Source organism: Carya illinoinensis, chromosome 8 (genome assembly GCF_018687715.1).
Source record: "Carya illinoinensis cultivar Pawnee chromosome 8, C.illinoinensisPawnee_v1, whole genome shotgun sequence".
Classification (NCBI taxonomy): domain Eukaryota; kingdom Viridiplantae; phylum Streptophyta; class Magnoliopsida; order Fagales; family Juglandaceae; genus Carya; species Carya illinoinensis.
This window is the reverse complement of record NC_056759.1, coordinates 22,984,820-23,009,118: the sequence shown is the minus strand read 5'-3', so window position 1 is coordinate 23,009,118 and position 24,299 is coordinate 22,984,820. Positions and strand designations below refer to the sequence as shown.

The following is a 24,299-nucleotide window of genomic DNA, read 5'->3' as shown; positions in this document are numbered from 1 at the left end:
TGCAGAGAAATTATTTTTGTGGAAAGCATGTCATAATAGCTTTCCAATAAAACTAAATCTTTTTAAGAGAAAGGTTATAAAAGAACCTTGGTGTCCTATTTGCAATCAACATGAAGAATCTGTGGAACGTGTCTTATGGGAGTGCGAGGCAGTTAGGGATGTGTGGTGTCTTTGCTCATCAAAACTACAGAAACAATGTATGAACCGGATTACTTTCAGAAGCTTGTTGATGCATATGTTGCAGGATCTTAAAGATGAAGTTTTAATGGAAGTAGCTGTTGTGGCATGGAAAATTTGGAGAAGAATGAATGATTTGGTTTTTAACCAAACTTTTTCCTCCCCTCAACTGATTGTGAGACAGGCAAATCAGAAACTTGAAGATCTCACTGCTCTTTTCTCTCAACAGACAACTAATCCTACAATCATCCCTCAGTCGATTCAATGGAGTGCTCCCCTGCTGATGTGTACAAAATCAACTGGGATTCTGTAGTGGATAAAGTGAATTGCAAAGTGGGTGTTGGGACTATTATTCAGGATTGGGAAGGAAGGGTGATTGCTTGCATGAGGATGTGTAGATCTCTATTTCCTGACCCTTACTTGGCTGAGCCTCTTGGAGCTCTACATTCTGTTAAGTTGGCTCTAGACATTAGACTAAAACAGATCAAACTTGAAGGGGATGCTATGAATGTAGTGAATGACATCAAAGGCAACAAAGATAACTGGAAACATACTGGTTTGATCATTACTGATATCAAATAGATACTGTTGAGATTTGATTCTTTTTCAGTTGATTATGTACCTAGAAGTTGTAATAGTTTGGCTCATTGCTTAGCTAGAGATGTTTTACACATCAATGATGTCTTTGACATTGAGGATGTTCTTTTTGTATTGCTTCTCTTTTGTAATCGACTGTTACTGAATGCCAATGTTCCTTTAAAAAAAAAGGGGATTTCCCTTAAGAACCCTATAATCGATACAAGTTTATGACTCTGTTTCACAGACTCTTTGCATCCCTCTCTAATTTTGTTTGTATTATAAATGAAATAAGGTAAAAGTTAAAAAAATATTATTAAAATATAATTTTTAATAAAATTGACAGTAAGAAATCGTTACAAAACACCTACTGTCACTTTTGTTTCACAGTTTACGATTCCAGCCTTTCCCTTGTTTAGATTCTCAACTTCAACCCAGAACAGGAATTTAACAATTTCCCGCGACGTTCGTCAAGCGCCCCCCAGATCTCTTCTCTCCCTCTGTTTGGTACCGTCTGCCGCTCACCGCCGCAGCCCAAGCCTTGCCCCACCACCGCTCACGACATCGCACGAAGCCACCTGTAAGTTCTCTTCTCCGTCTCTCTTTCTCTCTGTCATTCTCTCGCTCTCTTTCTCTCTCTCACACCTCCCCGCCGTATCGCAGCCTCACTGGGTGCGGCCGTCGGCCAAGCCCTGCACCACGAGCACGCCGTTGCACACCATCGGCCGGTAAGTCTTATATCTCGGTCTCACTCTTCCTCTGATTTCCCTCCTCTCCCTTGTCACCCTCTGCCTTCTTGTTGCTCTCTGCTCCCCCGCGCCGCGCTGCTCCTTGTCGTTCCGACCACCATTCGCCTCAGGTAAGCCCCTCTCTTTTCTCCCGTCGGTGTTTTTACCCTCTCTGTCTCCGCCGCCCTCTCTCTCTCCATTCTCTCCTCATGCGCGCAGCCCCCTGTCCTGACGCCTCCTTGCCTCACTCTCTGTTCCTCTCATTTTCACTCACTCTGCTCCTCTCGTTTTCACTCTCTGTCCGGTCTTTCCTCCGTGTGTCCCTCATCATTTCAACTTGGATCTAACTTCTTTTTTCGTGGTCACAGAGCACCTCGATCATCCCTTGACAGCGGCATCTTGCTTTCCAATCCAATCAACCACCGCACGGAGGTATGTGACTCTCGGACTAACCTTGAAAATGATTGTTGATGGAATTGTGAAATTGTGTTCTGTGTCACCGTGTGCCGTGTGTTGTGCAGTTTGTGATGTGGCCGTGTGCCGTGTGAAGTGATGGAATTATTGTGTAGTTTGTGATGTGGCCGTGTGTTGTGTGAAGTGATGAGACATTTGTGTAGTTGTGATGTGGCTGCGTGAAGTGTTGGGATGAGCAATGTAGTCTTGTGACATGCTGTGTGAAGTGTTTATTTTGTTGTTTGAGTGCTTGTGGTGTTTTGTATATATTAAATGCCATTGTTGTTATTTCATAAGAGGGGAATTTCCCCTCAATCACACTGTCGTTTAGTCGCAATGGGGAGTTGGAATTTCCCACTATTGCATGGGCTTACAACTTGTGAATTTGTGCTGTAAATCCCCTCCCTTGCACTGAATTACAGCATGTGAATGCTTGCTGGAGAATTTCTCCACTTGCACTGTTTTCTTCATGTAATTATTTGTTGAATGTTTATCATTGGCCTATTTCATATCTATAACTGTTTGCTGAATTTCTTACTATTGAATTGGGGTGTATGCATGGAAATTGATATATGTAAAATTGTTGGATTTTTGTATTCAAGGGCTTTATGTGGGTGCGTGCATTTCACAACCCTAAGCCAAGCTGGGGCATTATCTTGGTGTAGCTCTTTTGGTTCCTCGGGAGCACATAAAATTGAGTAACATCCCTTGGGTTGTCGTTGGGCAACAATGGGCTCGGGCAAGATGGTAACGCCACAAAACCCAGCCTGCAACCGCTCGTCAACTGAGAGAGAGAGAGAGAGAGAGAGAGAGAGAGAGAGAGAGAGAGAGAGAGAGAGAGAGAGAGAGAGAGGCCTAATTGTGTATGTGGCTGCAACGTTGGAGAAGCTATCCACTGAGTGGGGGGTGACATGTTGAGGAGCGGTTGCAGGCTGGGTTTTGTGAGTATAAATTGAAGGAGAAATTCCATGTATAAGTTTTATTTTTTACAAACTTAACACAACTTTTCCACATCAATTATGCCAATATAGTAATTGGTGTTTTAGTTTTTGACTAGTGCTACATATATTTATAATTTTATGTACAAGATTTTAGTCTTATTTTGAAATTGAATTTTTAATTTCATAATTTTTAAAATATCAATAGCTAATACGTGGAGAAGTAATTTTTTCTTAAGTATAGTTAGTATTTTTCTTAGTTTTTTTAAAGTTATAATAGGTCTCATTGATATAGTGTTGTATTAATTGACCGGCGTATGTATAGCAAAACTCAAATTGAAGAGAAGCAAGTCTGGAAATATGAATCTCGACTTAAGACAACGTCTTATTTTTTTTTAATAAGAAACACCTCTTGACCAATGACTATTGCTTCCATCTCCTTAGTCCCTTCTCTTCCCCTTGTTCCCCTCTCTATCTCTAACATCTCTCATGCCGGTGGCCCACATTGCCATTCGCTGGCACATATGCTGCCGTTTCGATTCTTTGGAGCCTCCGATGAACTCACTTTTTTGAGTTCTTAAGTAAGCACCGATTATCTCCAACTTTTGTTGGGTGTATGATTCGGTTATGTTGGATCTTGTATGTTTGGTTCTTATTTGTCCTCTTTATTTGAACTTCGGTTTTGTTTTTTCATCTTTGAATTGGCGTTTATGTCCTGACTACGAGCCTTCTCAGTTCTTCTGTTTTTTCTTAAAAGAAAAAATTCTGAATAAATCTGTTTGTTTGAACTTTGGTTTCATTTTGTCATCAATTACACGAATTGAGTACAGATCAATCTTCATCCTCATACCCTTTACTTTCCTTCCAATTCCCTACACATTCTCTCTTGGCTTCTTATATAGTGATCGAATTATACTCATTCCCATATATGATTTGCTCGCCAAGCTCCACATATAGCTTCTTTTGAAGTTTTTTTTTTTTTTAAATGTCGGGGAACCTCTCCAAGATAGGGCCCTTTGGACCCACCCCTGTAGGGTAGACCCCGGTCCCGTGCACCACACCCTCGGAAGTTTCCCTACACGGAATTGGTTAAATCGTTGGCTTTTCACTAGGGGGTGTGGCCCCAAAGGATTGTTTGCATCCATTTGGTGTTGAACCTTGGACCTTGAAGGGAGTGAGACCCCAAGACCAAGGCCCTCACCACTTTGGCCTGGGATGGTATGTAGCTGCTTCATTTCGCATTGCTCCAGCTCCTCAAGAAGCGGAGGTTATACAAGTATGATTGGGACAAATTAAAAAAAAATAAAATCACAACATCAATTCTCTCATACCCAACCACTGTTTTGGAGGAAATTTCTTGCTAATTGCCCTATCCACTTACCTATGTTACAAGCAATTCTCTTTGTACCTCTTCTCCTTAGATTATCAGCTTGTCTATTCTGGTTTGTTTCTTCATAATTTTAAATTTTACATGCTGACGATAATTTATTCAACTTTTTGTGTACTTTATTTCTCTATGGGTTTTTGCTTCGGATTTATTGAGAGAATGAATTCTTTAGTTTTGAAATTCTAGGTGGTTAGAGCTACCTGGGTTATGCCTACTACAGTGGTTGAGCTTTTGGCCAGGTGGACAAATCTAGGCGGTATTTCACAAATGACAACTATGTGGAAGATGGTACATATTTGTATTCTGTGGTGCGTATGGCAAGAGCGACGTTTGAGAACAAGGAGTGCTCATTAGGGGAGCTTAGATTATTTTTGTTAGAACTTTGTTTTTATGGGCCAAAGCTGTTGACTTCAATGCCGTTGATTTTCATGGTTTTTTTGTTTCCATTTCTTCCTCCTAGATGGGTGTTACCTTTTATATACCATCTTGTGTACTTGGGTTATGCCTATTCTTATTAATGCAAATGTTTTCTTATAAAAAAAATAAAAAGTTTTGAAATTCTAAAGTGAAAATATGTTATTGCCTTTGATGCTTCTATTTATTCTTATCACTCTTTTTTTTTTTTTTTTTTGCTTTTTTTGACGTCTGAACTCTTATTTTCAATCAGATTGGCTACAGTTGGTACTTAGTACTTGCATGAATTATGGTTTTTATTACTAGCTGTGCTAGGCACAAGCCTACCGTACATTACGACAATGGTTGTGTGTAAGTAATTTATCTCACTATTCTCCACTTATTCATTGCTTGATTTTTAATGTGTTTTTCTTACATTATGACAATGGTTGTGTGTTATTGCTACATGCATCTTTGTTTTCCTTCCCTAGATGTTGTGAGGTCTGTGGAAAAGTTCTCCATCAAGATGTGTTCACCGAAGAACCTACTTTTGTCAAGGGTGCAGGAGGAGAGGTATGCTACTGTTTTCTTGTTAATGCTCTTATTCAAATTCAATGAGTTGATGAGACGAGGTGTCACATTTCAAGGAGTTAGCAATATAGATACATAGCTTGTATTGAGTATGATTTTGTTTCTATGTTTTTGTGCACTTGCTTTTGGACAGGTTTTGTTTGTTAGGTCAATTTATTGTTGCATAGGTACTTTTTGATGAGTAGCTGCCACAGTTTAGTTTATATTATTTCAGCACTACCATAGCATGTTAGAAATATCACGAATTGGCATATATTTGGACCAACTAATAGAGTTGCTGGTGCTTTAAAATCATGAGTAATTCGTTGCATAAATTTAAGATTTGGAAATGGTAAGGAGGATGGTCCCTGAATAAGGCCTTCTGCACCAGGTTCTCTAATGTAGCATATTTTATAATAAAATGTTGAGAGCTTTGAATTTTCACTGATTTGGATAGCCATGTTTTGTTTGAGTTGAGCCCTTCATAATCAAAATGATTTTGTAGTTTCTTCATGGACCTGATCTCATTGGAGCATGGATATCGGAAATTTTGGGCTGTTTTTGTTAGAAAACAGTTGATGTTCATTTTCTATTGTTACTTATATTTGCATTTAACATTTTTAATTATATTTCTATTGTTTCAATTTTGTCTAACCTCCTTTCCGATGAACTATTAAGTTCTCATATTGATTTTGCATGCTGAAAATGTGCATAAATTACTATACCATCAAATTATAGAGGAATTGCTTTCAATAAATTTATTAACTATTCATTTTTATATATATTTAAAGGCAAAGGATAGTATGACTCCCAAATATGCCCACCAAATGTGTCCAATTATTTATTTTTTATTTTTTCTTAATGGTTAAGGAAGTGACTATTAGTGAATTTGTATTTTTTTTCTTAATGGTTAAGGATGTTTAAAAACTACTTAAAAGAGAAAGGAAAAAAAAAAAAAACTCATTTGTACTAGTGTGCATATTTGGGATGCAAATTTGGTGTGCACCCTAGCATTGTCCATATTTAATACTAGACATGAGTAACTTGAGGAATCGTAATGTATATTCTGATTGTCTTTTGATTTTTATACCATATTTTAGTGAAATATAGATCACTTGTGTGTTGGAGTTTATAAATTAGAGTTGCATTATTTTTTAAACGCTTATGATCAATTGAAAGTATCTTATACTTGCATTTTGCTTTTTATTCCATATTTATTTTTTTGTCCTGGAAATCTTTATCTGCAGAGTCGAGTGGCAGGTTCCTATGTAAAATCCATTCAAAGTGGTTATTCAGAATCATTTAGGAGGACCATAGATAAAGGTATCTTATTATGACTTGTAAATGTTTACTTCTACATCTTTCTTGTTTTAGTTTATCATATTGTGAGCTTCAGTTTCAATTTCAGTGTCAACATTGTTGTAAAATAAATATTGTTGTGTGCATAAACTCTTTTTTTGATAAGTCGTTGTGTGCATAAACTTTTTTTTTTATAAGAAAATTGTGTGCATAAACTTAGTGTGTTTTGTACAATATCCTAGATAAAATTCAAAGTTTGAGGCAACTAAGCTTGGACTGGTAAGCCATGTGTGACCCTAGTATCAAGCTATTTTCTGGAAGTAAATGCTATAGTTCATAGCCTTTGCACTTCTGGTTTATGTTTTTTTTAGTTTAAAAATACATTTTTCGCTCTCAAACTCTGGGAATTTGGCTCTTGAAGTTTTATTTAAGCAATGTTTAGATTATACTTGCAATAGCCCATGTTTAGTATAAGAGGGTGGTAAATAGACATTGCTTGGGAAAGATAGGTTCTTGCCCTAATGATTTCTGACATTGCTTGGGAAAGATAGGTTCTTGCCCTAATGATTTCTCGCATGTGTTATATACATATACATCTCATTTATTTTGATATTTCAGTTACTGTCCAGGAAGCCCTATATTTTCTGGCTCATGAGATAGTTCATCTCTAATCAAACATATTTTTTTTTTTATTATATGGCAGGGAGAGATGAGATAGATCGTATGGTTACAGCCTTTAATATAAGTGGTGGTGACTCTATAATTAATCCGGCCTGTTCATTTTATCAGGTATGTAATTTTTTTGGTTGCTATGGTATCCTCAATGGAATATTATTTGTCAAACATTTAATTTGGGTGTAAGTTTTTGCAGATAGCAGTTGAACGGAATTTTACTAGGGGGCGTAGAACAGAGCAAGTTGCTGCCGCCTGCCTTTATATTGCATGTCGGTAAGCAACTCTATATGCGATTCCTTAAATTGTGAAATTATAGTTAGGCCATGCAAAACTAGGTTCTACATTATTTTGTCTTTATATATTTGAAATTAGACAGCCCCGACATTATAGTCATGAAAGACTCAAAAGGGTCTTATACAACAATGTGGAAAGAGGACTGAAACATGCCCATTAAAAGGTGGGCTGTCAAGAATCTTGAATCATTTAATTGACATTTAAGAACTTGGATTGGAAGGAATGAATTAATAAATGCAGTATTGAATGTAAATAATCCTACAACACAAAAGTACACTGCTTGAGTTCTATTTATCTGGTCAATGAGGGTTTTTTACTTTTACTTTTGGATGAGAGGCCCTAAGGGCAGAAAGAAGAGGGAAAAGGAGGAGATTCAAATCAGCGGCCTCTATTTTATCAGCTAAATCATTTGAAGGATACCTCTTTTTTAAACATGAGTTATCTTGCTGAACATACGGAGGTGATTGATATATTTAGTGATCAGAATATATGAAATATTTGCACCAAGTCTTCTTTCCTTTGTTGTGCTTTTGTCTAAAAACATTGATGTGAACTTAAATGTCCCAACTTGTCATGCTCTCATTGTAAGAAGTTGACACTATCATTTTATTTCGTGCTTGTGCACACATGCATCTTTCCTGTAGTTTATTGTGATTGGGTTTAAGTGGAATAATGGGAAATTATTTGGGTAAATCATCTTTGCCCTTGTTGGGCCATATATAGCAGGAACCAAATCAGAGTTAGTTTCCAAAATTTATTTATGCTGTTTTTTTGTTTTTTTAATCTTTTCACTATAAGTCTTTATGAGATACAAGTTATAATGAGTTAATTCCATGCAGGGTGTATAGTCAAATTAAAAATGATTCTGTGGCTTCTCAAATATGCTTTTTGAAATAATTTTTGCCAAGCATCAAACATATTGAAAAAACAGAAAAAGTTTGCTGGGGGTAGACATCATTGATCATTGTGTTACAATTTATACAATAAGATAAAAAAAAAAAAAAAAAAAAATGAAGAGCACCAGAGCAGCCCAAAAAGTCATTTAATAATATGATTGCTCAACATTATTAAAGACAGATGTTTTATTGTTCAATGAATGCTCAGCATTTTTAAAGATATGATTATGCCATTCAAGCTGAAACTGCAAACTTCAAGACATTGTTGTCTGTTATTCAACCAGGCAAGAAATATTGCAGTAGAGGCATTGAGAAATCTTTTTTGGTATTTTCCATAAACTGAAACAGTAAAAGCAAATCCATGATATTAGGCAAATGCTGTAATTTTCATTTGGTCTATTGATTAGCCCAATCAATGTGAAAACTTAATGCCCATTGACTGCAGTGGCAAATTGAGCAACCCCTCCACCAAGGCAAGAAAAAAAGAACAAAAGAGGAGGAAAAAAAAAAAAACATTGTTATGAATTATGAGCTCGATAGTTACCAAAATTGACGTCGCTACCATTTACTCAACTTGATAAACAGTGTATGTACCTGTGAATACTATTGAATTAAATGTATGCTTTTAAATTTACCTATCAATTGTTTCATAGGTTTTATTTCTTTTGGATGACAGTATTTGGCGCTTTGATTTGCATGTAAAAATGATTGTATCATGTGTTACATTTCATGAACGGGACTCAGTAAATTATGCTAACTTTTTATGTTTTTTGCAGTGTAGCTAGAGATCCAAAGCCATTTCTTCTTATTGATTTTTCAGAGTTTCTAGGGATAAATGTGTAAGAGAGAACCTGCTTTAGTATCAACTTTTTGATTTTTTATGTGCAGTCAATATTAAGATTAAATAGTTTATTGGTTAAATAGTTTATTGATTATACAATCTTGAATTCATGTATTTTGACTTGTACTATTTACCTTAGCTTTTGTTTTTTTTTTTATTGGTAACCTCAGCTTTTGTTTTTTCAAAACAATTTTGCAGTTATGTGCTAGGCGCTGTATTTTTGCAGCTTTGTCAACTTCTAAGCCTTGGAGAGCATCCTACTATTGTAAAACCTGTTGATCCTTCACTTTATATTCCTCGATTTGCAGAAAGTAAGAACCTATGATTCCCTGTTGATAGTCACATTCCAAGAAAATTGTATTTCCAGCTCTTATTTCCTTTACATTTATTTTTCCCCTCTTCTCTGATTTGGAAATTTTCCAGTGTTGTGGCCTGCGTCCTTTTAACTTCCATAATTTTTGGAAGCATTAGATTAGTAGACCCAAGTGTGGTTCTAGAGAATATAGGGAAAAAAGGAGGAACTGCAGAGTCTTTGACTCTCATTCCAGTAAAAATGAGGATATAGTATACTTGGTAACTTCAATCCCGTATTTGATTATTGTATGCTTTAAAACCTACTTCCTGAAGCAAGCCTGTTGCATCTTTTTTGGGTTCATCTGTTTTTCGTTTTTATCCTTGGAACAAACTCAAGCCTTAAAATTTATAGTTTTGTATGTCAAAAGATAATGAGAATGTAGAAGCAGTGTAAGACCATATGTTCTCGTAATGAGCTAAGATAAAGAAGAAAATATGTTTTTTTTTTTTATAAGTAATAAAGAAGAAAATAAATGAAGACAAAAATGAAGAAGAGTGAAATATTTATAATGGGTACATCTGAAAACTTTGGAAGGCATTACTTTTGTTCATTAGGCAATAGACATGGCATATTAGAATGAATGTAGAAAAAAGGATATATAATTAGAGGAGTTATATGATACGACACATAGTTCATTAGATATACTATTAGGGATTAGAGCTAGCAGATTCATTGAAAGTGGTATGACCTTTATATTTGTTTCAAATGTAAACAAAACATATTTGGCAACTCTTTTGAAGAAGCAATTTTTATTTTTTTGTAGAACTATTAAAGGAAAGGAACATGAAGGTCTGTAGCACTGCATTGCACATTATAGCAAGCATGAAAAGAGATTGGATTCAGGTAAAAGCACTCATATATGGCAGCTGATTTTTTCTAGTTTGATGACTGCGAAACTTACTGGGATCTTATATCATTCGCAGACAGGCAGAAAACCTAGTGGGCTGTGTGGTGCAGCATTATATATATCTGCCCTTTCACATGGTTACAGATTTTCAAAGTCTGACATTGTAAGTCCAGCTTACTGCATTGGAATTTTCTGTCGTGTGCAAATTGATGCATTGTATGTTAAGCATCTAGGATTGCTTGCATAAAAAGTTGATGCATTGATCCATTAGTTAGTGGACCTTTACTCTGAACTTTTTCCAGTACCAAGCAGATTGTTTAGATGAAAAAAGCATATAGGGAGTGAATGAAAGAATGATTTCTTAAAAATTGCAACATAGATCTGAAATCATGTTCTGCAATCCTAGAAGCCTAAAAGAGTACAAATCAAAGCACAAATGTTTTAGATCTAAATCGTGGGAGTTTGATTCTTTTGTAGCCTGCAATTATGTTTTGTAGGGTCTTAATAAGGGTATTTTTTACCTGCCTAATATTCCATGGTGTTCATGGTTATATTTTATTTTATTATTTCTTGTTGAACGGGAAATTATTTAAGATTTTTTTTTTTTTTTTTGTAAGTGGAAATTATTTAAGATGAGCATGTTGGAATTCAGTAATGGAGTCGTATGTTTAAATTTGAGATGATTCCTATTAGAGAAAAGATGAGGGGGAGTCGCTTAAACAGGGTTTGGACATGTGTAAAGGATAATGATTAACATGCGAGTAAGAATGATTTAATTCAAGTTGGAATGCAAAGATGGAACGATAAATTCGTATTTACTGATAAAAAAAAAAGATAAGAGGAAGGATAAGAGATTTAATCATTGATTAGATATGGGTGTAATGGAAATTTTTTTCTCTCCTCTACTTTTTCTCTCTGCACATTTGCACTCTTCTTCAGCTCCTACGTCCATGGCGGTTTAGCACCAATTTGATTTAGCTTAGTTAGGAAATTACATTTGTTAAGGATGGGGTATAGAAAGCCAATCCTCATAGAAACGAAGTTGTTTGAGACTGTGCATGCAGGAAATAGAGCACTACGTATCATTGAGAGGGGAAGGAAGGTGACTAAAGAGTTGGTAATCAGTTTCACGGCTGTGAGCTGGGTTGTGCAGTACCTTGAAGGATGTGTTCAAGCAGATGCCAAGAAGGATTTCATCAAAACCTTCAGTCATGGCAGCAGTGACTATATTGCTCAGAGGTCCTCTAATGCTTTTGGTAGACATTTTGCCATTGTGGAATATAGAGGTGGTGGCAGGAGAAGCATCATCATTGTCCCAAAAGATGCTGGAGGCATAGGCTGGAGAAGGTTGGCGATGGAGCTCCATGAGATGTGTGGTGGTGGGTGAGCAGGGGAGAAGTATCGGAGGGAGGTTCCTAGCTATCGTCCTGTGCAGACTTTAACCTCTGCCAAGCCCTATGCTGAGGCTGTAGTTGGATTTGCTCCAGCCTTGAGAGGAGCTGCCGGTAGTCTAGATTTTGAATTGAAGGGTAGTGATGGAATTTTGAAGGAGAAGGGCAGAGAGGAAAGCCCAGTCAAAGGAGCTTACACAAGAAGGGATGGAGGCTCTCTGATCAAGGGAAGAGTAGCTGTGAAATTTTCCTTACCTAGAATAAAGGAGGCACTTATAGCTGAGAGGAGGAGGCTCATTAGGTTAATTGACAGCATTAATTTGGATATGGGCATGGATCAGGGACTTGAAATGGCCTGGGGTGCCTTTGAGGCTTTGGCTACACAAGTGGGCTTGGGAGCAAACAGTAGGATATGTGGGCCATGAAGGGTAAGCAGGTGATGGGCCTGGTTTAGAAATTGGTTGGGCCTAAGCCTTTGGGCCCACAAAAGGTCACGGGGGGAGAAGGAGAACCAGATAGGACTCGGGGGAGAGCTAGGAAGACCTAGGCTGGTCAGCAAGTAGGCCCAATCCATGTGGGTCAGCAAGAGCCAGGAGGGCCCAACAAGTAGGCCTGGAGATGGAGGGCCAAGCTTTCAGGCCTATCCATGTTTGAGGTTGGGTCCTCTTCCAACACTTCTCTACCAGTGATTGACACCCACTGGACGAGTTCACCACAGACTCGGTCAACATGGGAAGGCGAACCGGTGGCTGGACTCCCAGACGGGGTGAGGGGGGGGGGGGATGACGGCGCCGCTATCAGACATTAGGAATGCTGGGGTGGATTTTGAGGCAGAAAAAGCCGGCGATTCTGTTCCAACAGTCATGGACTCAACCCAAATCGTGCCGTCGATGGAAATGGTGACCCTTTCGAGTTGGGAAAAGGACCCTATAGAGGTGAGGGCTGACACAGAGGCAACAGGAAGCCCTTTGGCGTTGGTTCCTTTTAATTTCTCTAGGTTTGAAGGAGAGTTTGATAGTGTGGGGATAGCACATACAACCCCCTTGGCGTGTGAAGATGTTTGTTGTGGGAAAGACCCATTCCCATTGGTATCCCTACACCCATACAAGAACAATAATACCCAGGCTTCAAACTGGGTCCTGAAAAAGGCGAAGAAGAGGCAATTCAGTGTGGGGATTTTATGCAATGGTTTTGAGGACCAGCTGATTGCCCTTCTTGCAACTATAGAAGTTGGAAAGAATAGTTTGGGATCACCCAGGGCACTCGCATCAGCTAAGAAGCAAGCAAGAGAACTCCAAAGACTTGACTAGACAGTAAATGATGGAGCAAGTGGTAATAGCTCTAACCAGGGAAGAGTGAGGGGAAGAGCAAAGGATGTACTTTTATGAAACCAAAGATTGTTTCTTGGAATGTAAGGGGCTGAATGAGAAGGATAAATGCTTGATAGTTAGAAATCAGCTCCGTAAATGGAAGGTTGGCGTTGTATGTTTGCAAGAAACAAAACTAGCAGTTATTTACCTTCGTATTATTAGGAGTTTGTGGAGTTGTAGTAAAGTGCGATGGCATTATTTACCGTCCATTAGAGGATCTGGGGGCATACTAGTAATGTGGGATAGGAGAGTGGTGAAGAAAATGGAAGATTTTCTAGGGGATTACGTGGCGGCATGCTTGTTTAAGAATGTCATGGATGGGTTTTAGTGGGCTTTCGCCGGAGTTTATGGGCCTAATTTTGATTGGTCCCGAAGTTTACTATGGGATGAGTTGGCCAGTATTGGCAGCATATGGGACCTACCTTGGTGTATCGGAGGTGAATTCAACGTCACTCGTTTTCCGAGGGAGAAATCGGGTGGTTCGGGTTTCAACCCACCTATGGTAGATTTCTCTAACTTCATCTTTGAACAAAATTTATAGGATATTCCTCTTGCAGGTGCCTCTTTCACTTGGTCTAGCAACCAAGATCTTCCATCTTGGTCAAGGCTTGACATATTTCTAATCTTACCGGATTGGGAGGCACACTATCCGGACCTCATTCAGAAGAGATTACCCATGTTGTGTTCGGACCACTTTTCCATCCTTTTGAACTGTGGAGGCATTTGAAGAGGTCCAAGGTACTTCAAATTTGAGAACATGTTGAAGTCTGATGGTTTTCTGGACAGAATATGACAATGTTGATCTTCTTACCAATTTCATGGCAATTCTAGTTATATTCTTGCCTGTAAATTAAAGTCTTTGGAAAAAGATATGAAGGAGTGGAATGCGCAAGAGGTTGGTAATGTGGAAAGCCAAAAAAATGTTTTCTTGGAGGAGCTAAAGGGTTTGGAGGGTGTGGAAGAGGAGAGCGTACTATCTGAAACCAAGCGAGCTCGCAAAACTCAAGTGATTGTAGACATTGAATGGATTTCTCTTTTGGAAGAAATATATTGGTGACAAAATTCATGAGCATTATGGTTGAAGGAAGGGGATAGATGCACCAACTTTTTCCAGCAGGTGGCCAACTCGCATAGGAGGAACAATGCTATAGAAACTCTAATGATAGACGGGGCGGCCTCATCCAACCAAACCGAGATCTCATATCACATTGTCAATTACTATGATAAGTTGTTTTTGGAATAGTTTTCGTGGAGGCTGAGACTTGATGGGCGGGGTGACAAAGCTCCATGCCCTGATGGCTTCTCCATGGCCTTTTTTCAGGTTGGGATGTACTTAAAGAAGATATCATGGGGGTTTTCCATGAATTTCATGGAAGTGGGTGGTTCGAGAAAAGTCTCAATGCAACCTTTTTAGCACTCATTCCTAAAAAGCTCGGCGCAGTAGATGTGAAAGATTATCATCCCATTAGCCTGGTGAGTGGGTTATGCAAAATATTACCCAAAGTATTGGTGAATAGGTTGAGCAAGGTGATGGAAAGCTTGATTTTGAAGCCTGAAAATGCCTTTGTTCAAGGTAGGCAAATCCTTGACTCGGTACTTATTGTCAATGAATACTTGGAGAGTTGTATTAAGTCGGGAGAGCTGAGACTCTTATACAAGTTGGACATGGAGATAGCTTATGATCACATCAATTGGGGTTTCTTACTTTATATGCTTGAGAGATGTGGCTTTGGCACTAAATGGCATACTTGGATCCATCATTCTATCTCTACGGCTTGTTTTTTTGTATTGGTGAATGGTAGGTCAAAAAGCTTTTTCAAAAGTTTCCAAGGATTGCGACAAGGGGATCCCCTTTCTCCACTTCTCTTTGTTTTTGTGATGGAAGCTTTTAGCAAGATGATTTTAGGGCAGTGGCGGGCGGGTTCCTATCAAGATTCTCAGTGTTTGAGGCAGCCTCATGTTCGCTCAACATCTCTCATTTATGTTTTGTTGATGATACTTTAATCTTTTGTGAGGCTAGACATGAGCAAATTCGAGCTTTGAGGGCTCTCTTATTATGCTTCGAGTCTGCGTCAGGGTTGAAGGTGAATTTGGCCAAATCTGAGGTAGCAGTGGGGCATGTACCCAATGTAGAGAGTTTGGCGTCCATCTTGGACTACAAGATATCTCAGTTGCCCATGAAATATCTTGGCCTTCCATTGGGCGTGACATTCAAATCGAAACCCATGTGGGATGATGCGCTAGAAAAAATGGAGAGGAAATTAGCTGGTTGGAAGTGGATGTACTTATCCAAAGGAGGCCGAGTGACTCTCAGCAAAAGCACTCTTTCTAGTTTACCTACGTACTTCCTCTCATTATTTCTGCTCCCTGCCAAGGTAGCTCATCGCATGGAGAAACTTCAACGAGATTTCCTATGGGGAGGGATAAAGGATGAGTTTAAATTCCACTTGGTGAAATGGGCCACAATTTGCTCTCCCATCAAAGGAGGCTTGGGAATTCAGAATTTGAAATCTTTCAATAACGCTTTGCTTGGCAAATGGTTATGGAGATATCACCAAGAACGGGAGGCCTTGTGGCGAACCGTCATTGCTTTGAAGCACGGAGAATCATGGGGAGGTTGGTGTTCCAATGAGGTGAGTGGGCCTCATGAAGTTGGGCTTTGGAAAAATATTAGAAGAGGTTGGGACACATATGCAGCACATACTTGTTTCAAAGTTGGATTCACTTGATTTATGGTGTGGTGATAAGGCACTCAAGGAAGTTTTTCCACAAACCTATGGCTTAGCAAGAAGGAAAGAAGCATCAATAGCGGATTTAGTTATCATCTCTAGTGGCCTTCCCCAATGGAACATTACTTTCCTTAGAGATGCACAAGATTGGGAAATGGATGAATTTTCGGCATTCTTTGACCATGTGTACTCCACTCATGTGTCGGGACAATTCTCAAATTGCATCCATATGGAAGATGATACCTATATGTCTATGGTGGTGCATTTGGAGGGAGCGGAATGCAATAAGCTTTGAAGATCAATAGCAATCGATGGAAGAGCTTAGAAATTTGTTTTTCAATACATGCATTGGTCGATTGTAATTGATTTCCATGGCATGTCTTTTCATGAATTCCTTGTATCTCTAAACTAGCACACCTAGGCGTTGCTCTTGTATATATCCCGTATACTTGGGCATTTGCCTTCTCTTTTGATCAATAAAAATTTGTTTACCGATCAAAAAAAAAAAAAAAAAAAAAAATTTGATAAGATAACGTTGTACAAAAGTCTACATGTAGGTGATTCCACTGGTCATTTAAAAAAATATAAGTAAAGCTAATTTAACTAGAATCAAAGGTTACTTGAGTCGAGTTGAGGGTCTTATACAATTTTGATTCTTTTATAATCTATGGTCGGCATTTTATCAGCCAAAAGAGAGAAGATGTGTGAGCCTTGGGTACATAAGGTTGAGGCAGTCGTTTTTGCCTTGTGTTTTTCATCTTACTGAGATTTTATTATTGTTATAATCAATACTTATAATAATTATGATGATGCTGATGAGGATGATAATAGTGTAGGAATAAAAATAAAATGGCATTGTCATTGTCATTGTTATTGTCATTTCATGTGTGAGCCAAAGGTTGAATCATGTAAAGTTGTTCTCAGTGTTGTGTAATCATTCTGCATTTTTCAAAATCTTTGGGTCTTTTTTTGTATGCCCACTCCCCATTGATTTGTCTAACACATTTTCTATGTATCAATTTCATATCGTTTGCTTGAGGACATTCACTTTTTCCTGAACTTCTGTTAGACACTCGTAACAATAATTCTCTCATTTAGGCGTGTATACTTAAGGGAAGCACTATGCAGTGAAGAAATGTTGAAGGAGAACTAAAAAAAGTTGTGATAGAGATTATTGTGTATGTTGTATGTTTGGTAGTGAAAACGTCTTAAATGATGAAAAACATCTCAGATTTGAGAATTTTTTTTTGTTATAAAAAAATGATTTTTTTTTTTTTTCTCAAACATGGCCTAAATCTTCCGTGCAAGGACATACAATCAGTCAACTAAGATTCAACCTTGTCCTACATCTATATGTTTGGGGATAGGCATTCCTGACCCCAATTTGTCTTGCTCTTGTGTCAAAGAATCCTAACTATTCCCCTATGCTGTTATATTTCAAATTTGTTCTCTAACTTCAGCCACATTACCCAACGATTTGTTGTTCATGTGTTCTCGTGTTATCTTTAGTTTTAGAGGCATTATGTTTAACAATGTTGCTTCCATGTTGTGTAATTTTAGCAAACTGTTTTTGTGTTTGTATCTTTCTTTTCTTAAAGTTACGAGGAATTTATAAATTGCTATCATCAAATAAGTTGATTATGATGAATTGTTGATTTACATCATCTCTCTAGTTCTGTTATACCCCATATGATGTGTAAGAGTAGGTGGTATATGAGATCTCACATTGTTTGGAAGGAGAAGTTTTTGCTCTTTATAATTTTCTAATGGGGCTCCAATTGTATCATTGACTAGTCCTTTTGGAAACTAGGCCATGTGGTTTGGGCCTTCCATTGGGATGTTGCAAGTTCCTAACTTGTAACTAGGTTTCTGCATTTTTATGTTTTCTTACTTGGGTTATGCCTATTTACCTGTCTTAATATAACTTTCTTATCTATCAAAAAAAATTGATGTTGAATTACATCATGACTTAAGCCTCTTCCACCTTTCTTTAATAGAAGTGGTCAATAATCTGCCTCAAAAAGTTTCTTCAAGCATATGTACAAGTTACTTATAAAAAAAAAAAGTTTCTTCAAGCATGATCCACTTTTGATAATCTCTTCTCATGCTCTTTTGAATAGGTAAAAATTGTACATATTTGTGAGGTAACGCTAACAAAACGATTGATGGAATTTGAGAATACAGATTCAGGGAGCTTAACGGTAAGCCTCACTCCTATTAGAACATGATGCATCACGCTTTATTTAACACATTTTAAATTTTTTGATATTTGTTACTTTCTGCAGTGATTACTTTTGAGACATGCTATAGCGTGTCATGATTTGCAGAGTCCTATGAAGATTTTGTCAATTGTAACCTCAAGTTAGTGTGTATTTGTCAATCTTAATGGGTTTCAATGGCTTTTATTCTGCTTACCAGAAATGGCTGGAGGAGGAGAAAGTTTGGGCATTGCCTTTATTTGGCCTTTTCTATCTCATCAATTTCTAGTAAGCAGAATAAGAGCCATTAAGATTCAACCTTCAAGACTAAATAAATCTTTTAAATTCTAAGCCTGATCCTTCACTTTTTATCTAACCTTCAGCCCCTGAAACCTTTCAAGAAAACTTCATAGAAGCTCCCTGGTGCTGCTTTCCTACATCAAAACATTGGCCTTTCATTTTTATTGATCGATAAACAAAAATTTTATTGATCATGAAATAGACAAAAGCCTACATGGGACATATACAAAAACATCGCCAATGTGCGCTAGTTTAGCGATACAAGGAAGTCATGAAAAGACATGCCATTAACATTGGCCTTTCATTGACCTTAACGGTGAATTATTAGTTACATTTTTTAACATGTAAACTTAATTCAGAGAAGTTTGTCTCTACCAGTTGTAAATGCTGCGTACTTGTTACAGTTGCTGGAGTGTATTCTTGATGATAATGCACCATTGTTCAGCTTGTTAGTTTTTACAAGATGTTGTTAACCAACACCATTGTTTAGATAAAATGTTGTGCTTGCAGGAACTTGATTCTGCTATAGTATGAGGTTGAAGGTTTTATTTGTATGTTGCTTTCTAGTAGGTTGAGGAGTTGATTAAGAATGCTTCAGAGGTTAAGGCATGCGAACTATCAGAGGATAGGTCCCTCAAGTCTGGGGAAGTCCTGTGTGAACATAAAAATAGTGGGAAACCTCATTTTGCCCATGGACTTTGCAGAAGTTGTTACGAAGATGTAACTCCTCTCTCTTTTTTCATCTATCCATGCTGTTCATCAAGCTTTGATTCTTCATGTTCATGCTTGTTTGATGTTGTAGTTTGTTGAACTTTCTGGGGGACTGCATGGTGGGTCAGAACCTCCTGCATTTCAACGGGCTGAAAGGGAGCGAATAGCCATGGAATCTGCTAATAAGCGGGGGGACGAATCAAGTGTTTTCTCAATGCCTTCGCCAGGGTCAGAAAACATTGAACAGGTAACTGAAACGGTTGGTCCTATCTTGCCATTTCTAACTTCTTTATTGTATTATTTGTTTTTTATGTTTATGTTAACGAGTTTGAAGTAAATTGGTAATTTATGTATTAGAAAGAAATGGAGGGTGAAGGCTCATGTTTTATATTCCCCATCTAGACTGAAAATAAACAATTTGGAGTATTAGTTTGGATCTATTCCATATCTGTCTTCTAGCATATTACTGATTCTCAGAATTTATCAACATATATGCCCAAATTCCAATTTATTATTACTAACTTAATTTTTGCTTCATTTATCTGATTTATTTTCTAGCTTGAAAGAAGCCAAAAGGTAACCAAGAATGAACAATTGGATCTGAGAGAGAATGACAGTAATTGTAAGTGTTACATGAAAATTATTTTAACAGAAGTTAAAAGTAGATCTTAGTCTTGTACTTTTTGTACAACACATCTGCAAGCAATTTATATTGAGTAATATTCAATCTCAGCTGCTGGCATTGGAGATCAGATTGAAATAGATGGTGTTTCTGATGCATGCCAGAAATCCATGGGTACAAGTTTGGTCAGTGATGAAGAATCAGATGGCCTTTCTGATATTGATGATGTTGAGGTATGGAGCTTATTGCATTTACCATATAGATTTGTACCTCATTGTAGATTATGTTTTTCTCACGAGTGCTGTGCACATGCCGCACAAAGATTTTCAACTAGGTGCAAGAGTGGAACAATATATGCCCTTTATGTACTTTCAGTTCTTGTCATATGAGTATCTTTATGAGGAAGCTTTAGGTCGACAATATCATCACAAAGGGGTGCAACCCAAGAACACAAGGTGATACAAGAGGAGTGAGTACCTATATAGAGTGGTGAAAGAAAACAAGATGACATAAAATCTAATAAGAATTACAACTAGAAGTATTATGAATTCTGAATTTTATAGCTATAAAATATGTATATACTATTAAATATAAGAATGTCCAAGATATGGTATAGATATAAAAACATCCCATCAATAATAATATCACTTGTCAGGAGTTTTAATTTTGGTTAGTTTGAACTGTGGGATAATAATATCCCTTGTCAGGAATTCTATTTTTTCATGAGTCTGAACCGTAAGGGATTCTCTCAAGGTTTGAAAATCTTTTAGATGGGCAGAAGGCAAAAAAAAATTCTTTTGATGAGTAATCAAAGTCATTGTGTCGGTTAGATGTTGCGTTTTCTTTGTCCCATAAGATTATGCATAGTAATATTTACTTATGGTAGGAATGTGTTAATGTATGTATTGCTAGGTGAGTGGCTACCTCAACAATGAGGAGGAGATGCGTTTTAAGAAGATTATCTGGGAGGAAATGAACAAAGAGTATCTTCAGGTTAAAGATTCATTGCCACTTTGAATATACTTTTTGATGAAAACAAAGCATAAATATTCTGACACTATATGTTGATCTTGCTTGATTATAAAATTTACTGTAGTCTCTTTGGTTTCCAGGAACAAGCAGCAGCTGCTGCTGCTAAGATGGAAAGTCAGGCCAGCTTTCAGAACTCTTCTGGTGAATTGCGAGCCGCACATGAACTAGCTGCAGCAGCTGCTGCTGCTGTTGCAAAGTCAAGAAAGGTGCTCTTTTACATCTCATATGTTGCACTGCATTTTTGATTCATAGAACTCAATTTTGATCACTCATATCAGTGAAAAGACATCTTGAAGTGTGGTTGATTTTCTTAGAATTTTACATGTGAATTCCATGCATTATGTAACTGAATTATGTAACTGAAGTTATGGTGAAGTTTTCATATCAAACACAATGATTGAGATCAGATAATGTCTGTAACGAGTTTTGGCTAATTTGTAGCCAATATTCTGGACTAAATACTTCGATTTGCTTCTTTGTCAAGTTTAGATAGGGCCCTACTTTGTGTTGATCCTGCTGGCAGGGCCCTGGCATGTGTGATCTGCCGATTCTAAACACTGCACTTTTTTTCCACCTAAAAAATGAAAAGAGCTTGACCCTGTGCAGTTTCTCTTGACAGCTGCTTATCTGCTTGTCAGTTAAACACAAAATGAATGTTCCTGCCTAAATAGTCTTTTGGCATGATGTACTCTCCTATCAACTGCCTGCACTTCATTTGTATATCCTCTCTATTTATGATTGATTGTGTTGAAATAATAGTTTTGCTTGTCTTGTAATTCTTATTACAAGTTCTTTATCTTCTAGTGGTACCTTAACATGTTTGGTTTCCTATAAATTAGGAGCGGAAACGAAAACAAGATATGAATGCCAATCCTGCTCAAACTGCTGCAGAAGCAACTCATCAAATGCTGATCAAGAAGGTAAGTCTTGTAAAGATCAGTTCCAGAAGCAACTGAGTACTCGAGTAATGCTACGTACAGTCTTAGGATACGCAAGTCCCGCGTACTCCTTTTTAAAAAAAGTGGGGTCCACCATTAAAAAAAATGGTTTTTTCATATGGGTCTTATATTTATCTATTTTTTTCAAAAGGAGTACACGAGACTTGCATACTCTAGGACTATAAATATCATTTCTTTCTTTTTTTAATTTCTCGAGGTAATGCCTCTATTCTGATTGCACACATTGTTTATCTTAATAGAGACTCAGTTCGAAAATCAACTATGATGTATTGGAGACACTCTTTACGGAAAAGGTATGCTTATTTTCTTTTATTTTTTATGGTAAAAAGTCAAAATTGTGATGTGATATATGTGTGTATATATACTAGGTGGGAGTAACGTGCAAAGCACGTTTGTCTAATTTTATGAAATGATTATTTGTAAAAAATAATATATATTTTATAAAAATTATTGATGTCACTTAATAATTTAAGGCATATTGGAGAAAATAAAAAAATTAGTTCAAAATATCATATAATCCAATACATGTTTATAATATCTATAATTTTAGCAAAGATGTATGCGAAAAATTTAATAAAAGTCTAACACAAACGGTAGTTCAAAATATGTGTCGTTTGATGTTTGTATTATAATTCATCAATTTATGTCATCTTGTAAACAATCAATAGAGACAACATTGAAATTCTTATTTTGCTGTTGGTTGAGTCGATCAGGGACAACACAAAGTTAAAACATAATCTTTTTATAAAATTTGTGGTATAATATTTTCTATATATAGCATATATATAAATCATAAAATATATTTTGAAATTGTTGGCCGAATTTACTTTTTCTTGATTAGCTCAAAGATCATGGCCTTTGTCACGTGCCTATCATAGCAAGCCTACGTATGGAATATGACTTAGCGGAAGCTACGTCCTACTACCATGGGGAAAAAAAAACACTTGATTAAACACACTTGTATTATATATTATATGAGATTTTTAAATTTGGAATACTCAATAATCTGAGTTAATGAAACGTATAATATATGTATATTATACTTAGGGATTCACGTCTTATGCACCTAATACACGTGTATATGTTAAGGAGAAAGAGAAAAATATAATAACTAATCTTTAATTACTTATTATTATATAAACTATTAAGTATTATAATTATTGAGATTAATAAATCATATAACAACATTGAATGCTATCTCTCTCAACATTTATGTCTTCATTTTATGTGCCAAACCGTTAAAACAAACGGTGTTAACTTTAACGGAAAAACAAGAAAAACCGTTAAAACAAGATTTTTCATTTCATACACACTTTTTATATATAGAAGATATCTAATGTAGTATATCCTCGTGCACACGTAATTCCTTCTTGAACCTGGCTGTAGCAATAAAACAAGCTTTTGGAGAGGGTATGATATAGATTACCACTTACTCTTACAATTCATGTATTGTATCCACTAGTTCACAATAACTGAATAATCCAAAAACAAAATCTTAATATCAGTCGCCGGTAGTTACAAACAAATCACAAATATATATTTTGTAGTTGTTGTGTGTGCATGCAGGCGCATGGATACAGTCCATTCGTAATGGTATTCTTCTTAAGTTTATAACATAGGAAAACTGTAAGAGCACAAGGATTTCTCTCCATTTTAATTTTTTATAAACAAAAGATACTGTTTGCAAGAGCAGAACCAATCCCGACTGCAGGAATCATAAGTGTTGGGTGCGAGTGGGGATCATTTAAGATTTGAATTTGAAGATTTTTTGTTTCATTCTTAAACCTTTTCGCTATTTCTACTTAATTACATCTTTATTTATTTCTGACAGCCATCTTCTGATTCAAATAAGAAACTCAAAGCATCAAATGATGATGGCGATGCCAAAGGGCAAAGTAATGGTGAGAAAGAGCATGACGGAGATATCACAGACAATTATGATGAGCAAGGGTATGGAAACTTGGAACAGGAAGATGTCAACGGAACATATGGCAATGAATTGCACGTGGACTTCGAAAATGAAGAGGATGTTTATGGTTATAACTACGATAATGGTGAAGAGGAATATTGATGCAATGGGATGCAACTCTCCCAAGGCTGATTTGATTTCACTGAAGTTTAGAAATAACAAAATCAGTGGTACGGAGTTAGGAAGGAAACATGAATTAAATTAAAGTTTCTTCTATTTTTCCCCTTCTAAGGCATGGATCATTATGTTGAGGGTATTTTAGTAAAATAATTTGTAGAATGGTTATACGATTTTATAGAAGTATCCGTGGTCAATTTAAAAGGATAGTTGCAGAAATGTCGTGTATGTATCATTACTCTTTAAGAATGGTAACTTGTTCGGAACATTACAAACAAGATAGAGATGTTTGTCATCATTGATCAGGTTACTTAAGAATTATATATACATATAATATTTCTGTTACTGTATATATTGCCAAAGTTGGATACATAATTAAGGTCCTCAAATGTTTATGTGTAGATTATCCCTTCTCAAACGTCCTCACATCAATCACCGTAAGTTTAATCACTTCAAACTGAAATGAATCATC

The 24,299-nt window shown here is 36.8% G+C and overlaps 1 protein-coding gene across 4 annotated transcripts; it reads left to right on the top strand.

The window, feature by feature from the left end:
* Window positions 1-1,132: 1,132 nt before the first annotated feature.
* On the top strand, window positions 1,133-24,177 carry LOC122318993 (transcription factor IIIB 90 kDa subunit-like). 4 transcript variants are annotated; one of them, XM_043136831.1, is made up of 22 exons: window positions 1,133-1,333; window positions 1,417-1,481; window positions 1,850-1,913; window positions 4,927-5,024; window positions 5,144-5,225; window positions 6,470-6,545; window positions 7,225-7,310; window positions 7,393-7,469; window positions 9,163-9,225; window positions 9,426-9,538; window positions 10,346-10,425; window positions 10,506-10,592; window positions 18,040-18,120; window positions 18,988-19,137; window positions 19,220-19,375; window positions 19,687-19,750; window positions 19,862-19,983; window positions 20,663-20,743; window positions 20,863-20,988; window positions 21,622-21,702; window positions 21,981-22,034; window positions 23,573-24,177. In XM_043136831.1, the coding sequence occupies exons 4-22, from the start codon at window positions 4,963-4,965 to the stop codon at window positions 23,810-23,812; spliced, it is 1,881 nt and encodes a 626-aa protein (XP_042992765.1). In that variant the 5' UTR covers window positions 1,133-1,333; window positions 1,417-1,481; window positions 1,850-1,913; window positions 4,927-4,962; the 3' UTR covers window positions 23,813-24,177. The 4 variants fall into 4 exon arrangements, with proteins under 4 accessions (XP_042992765.1, XP_042992767.1, XP_042992769.1 ...); XM_043136833.1 differs by lacking the exon at window positions 1,417-1,481; XM_043136835.1 differs by lacking the exon at window positions 9,163-9,225.
* Window positions 24,178-24,299: the final 122 nt, after the last annotated feature.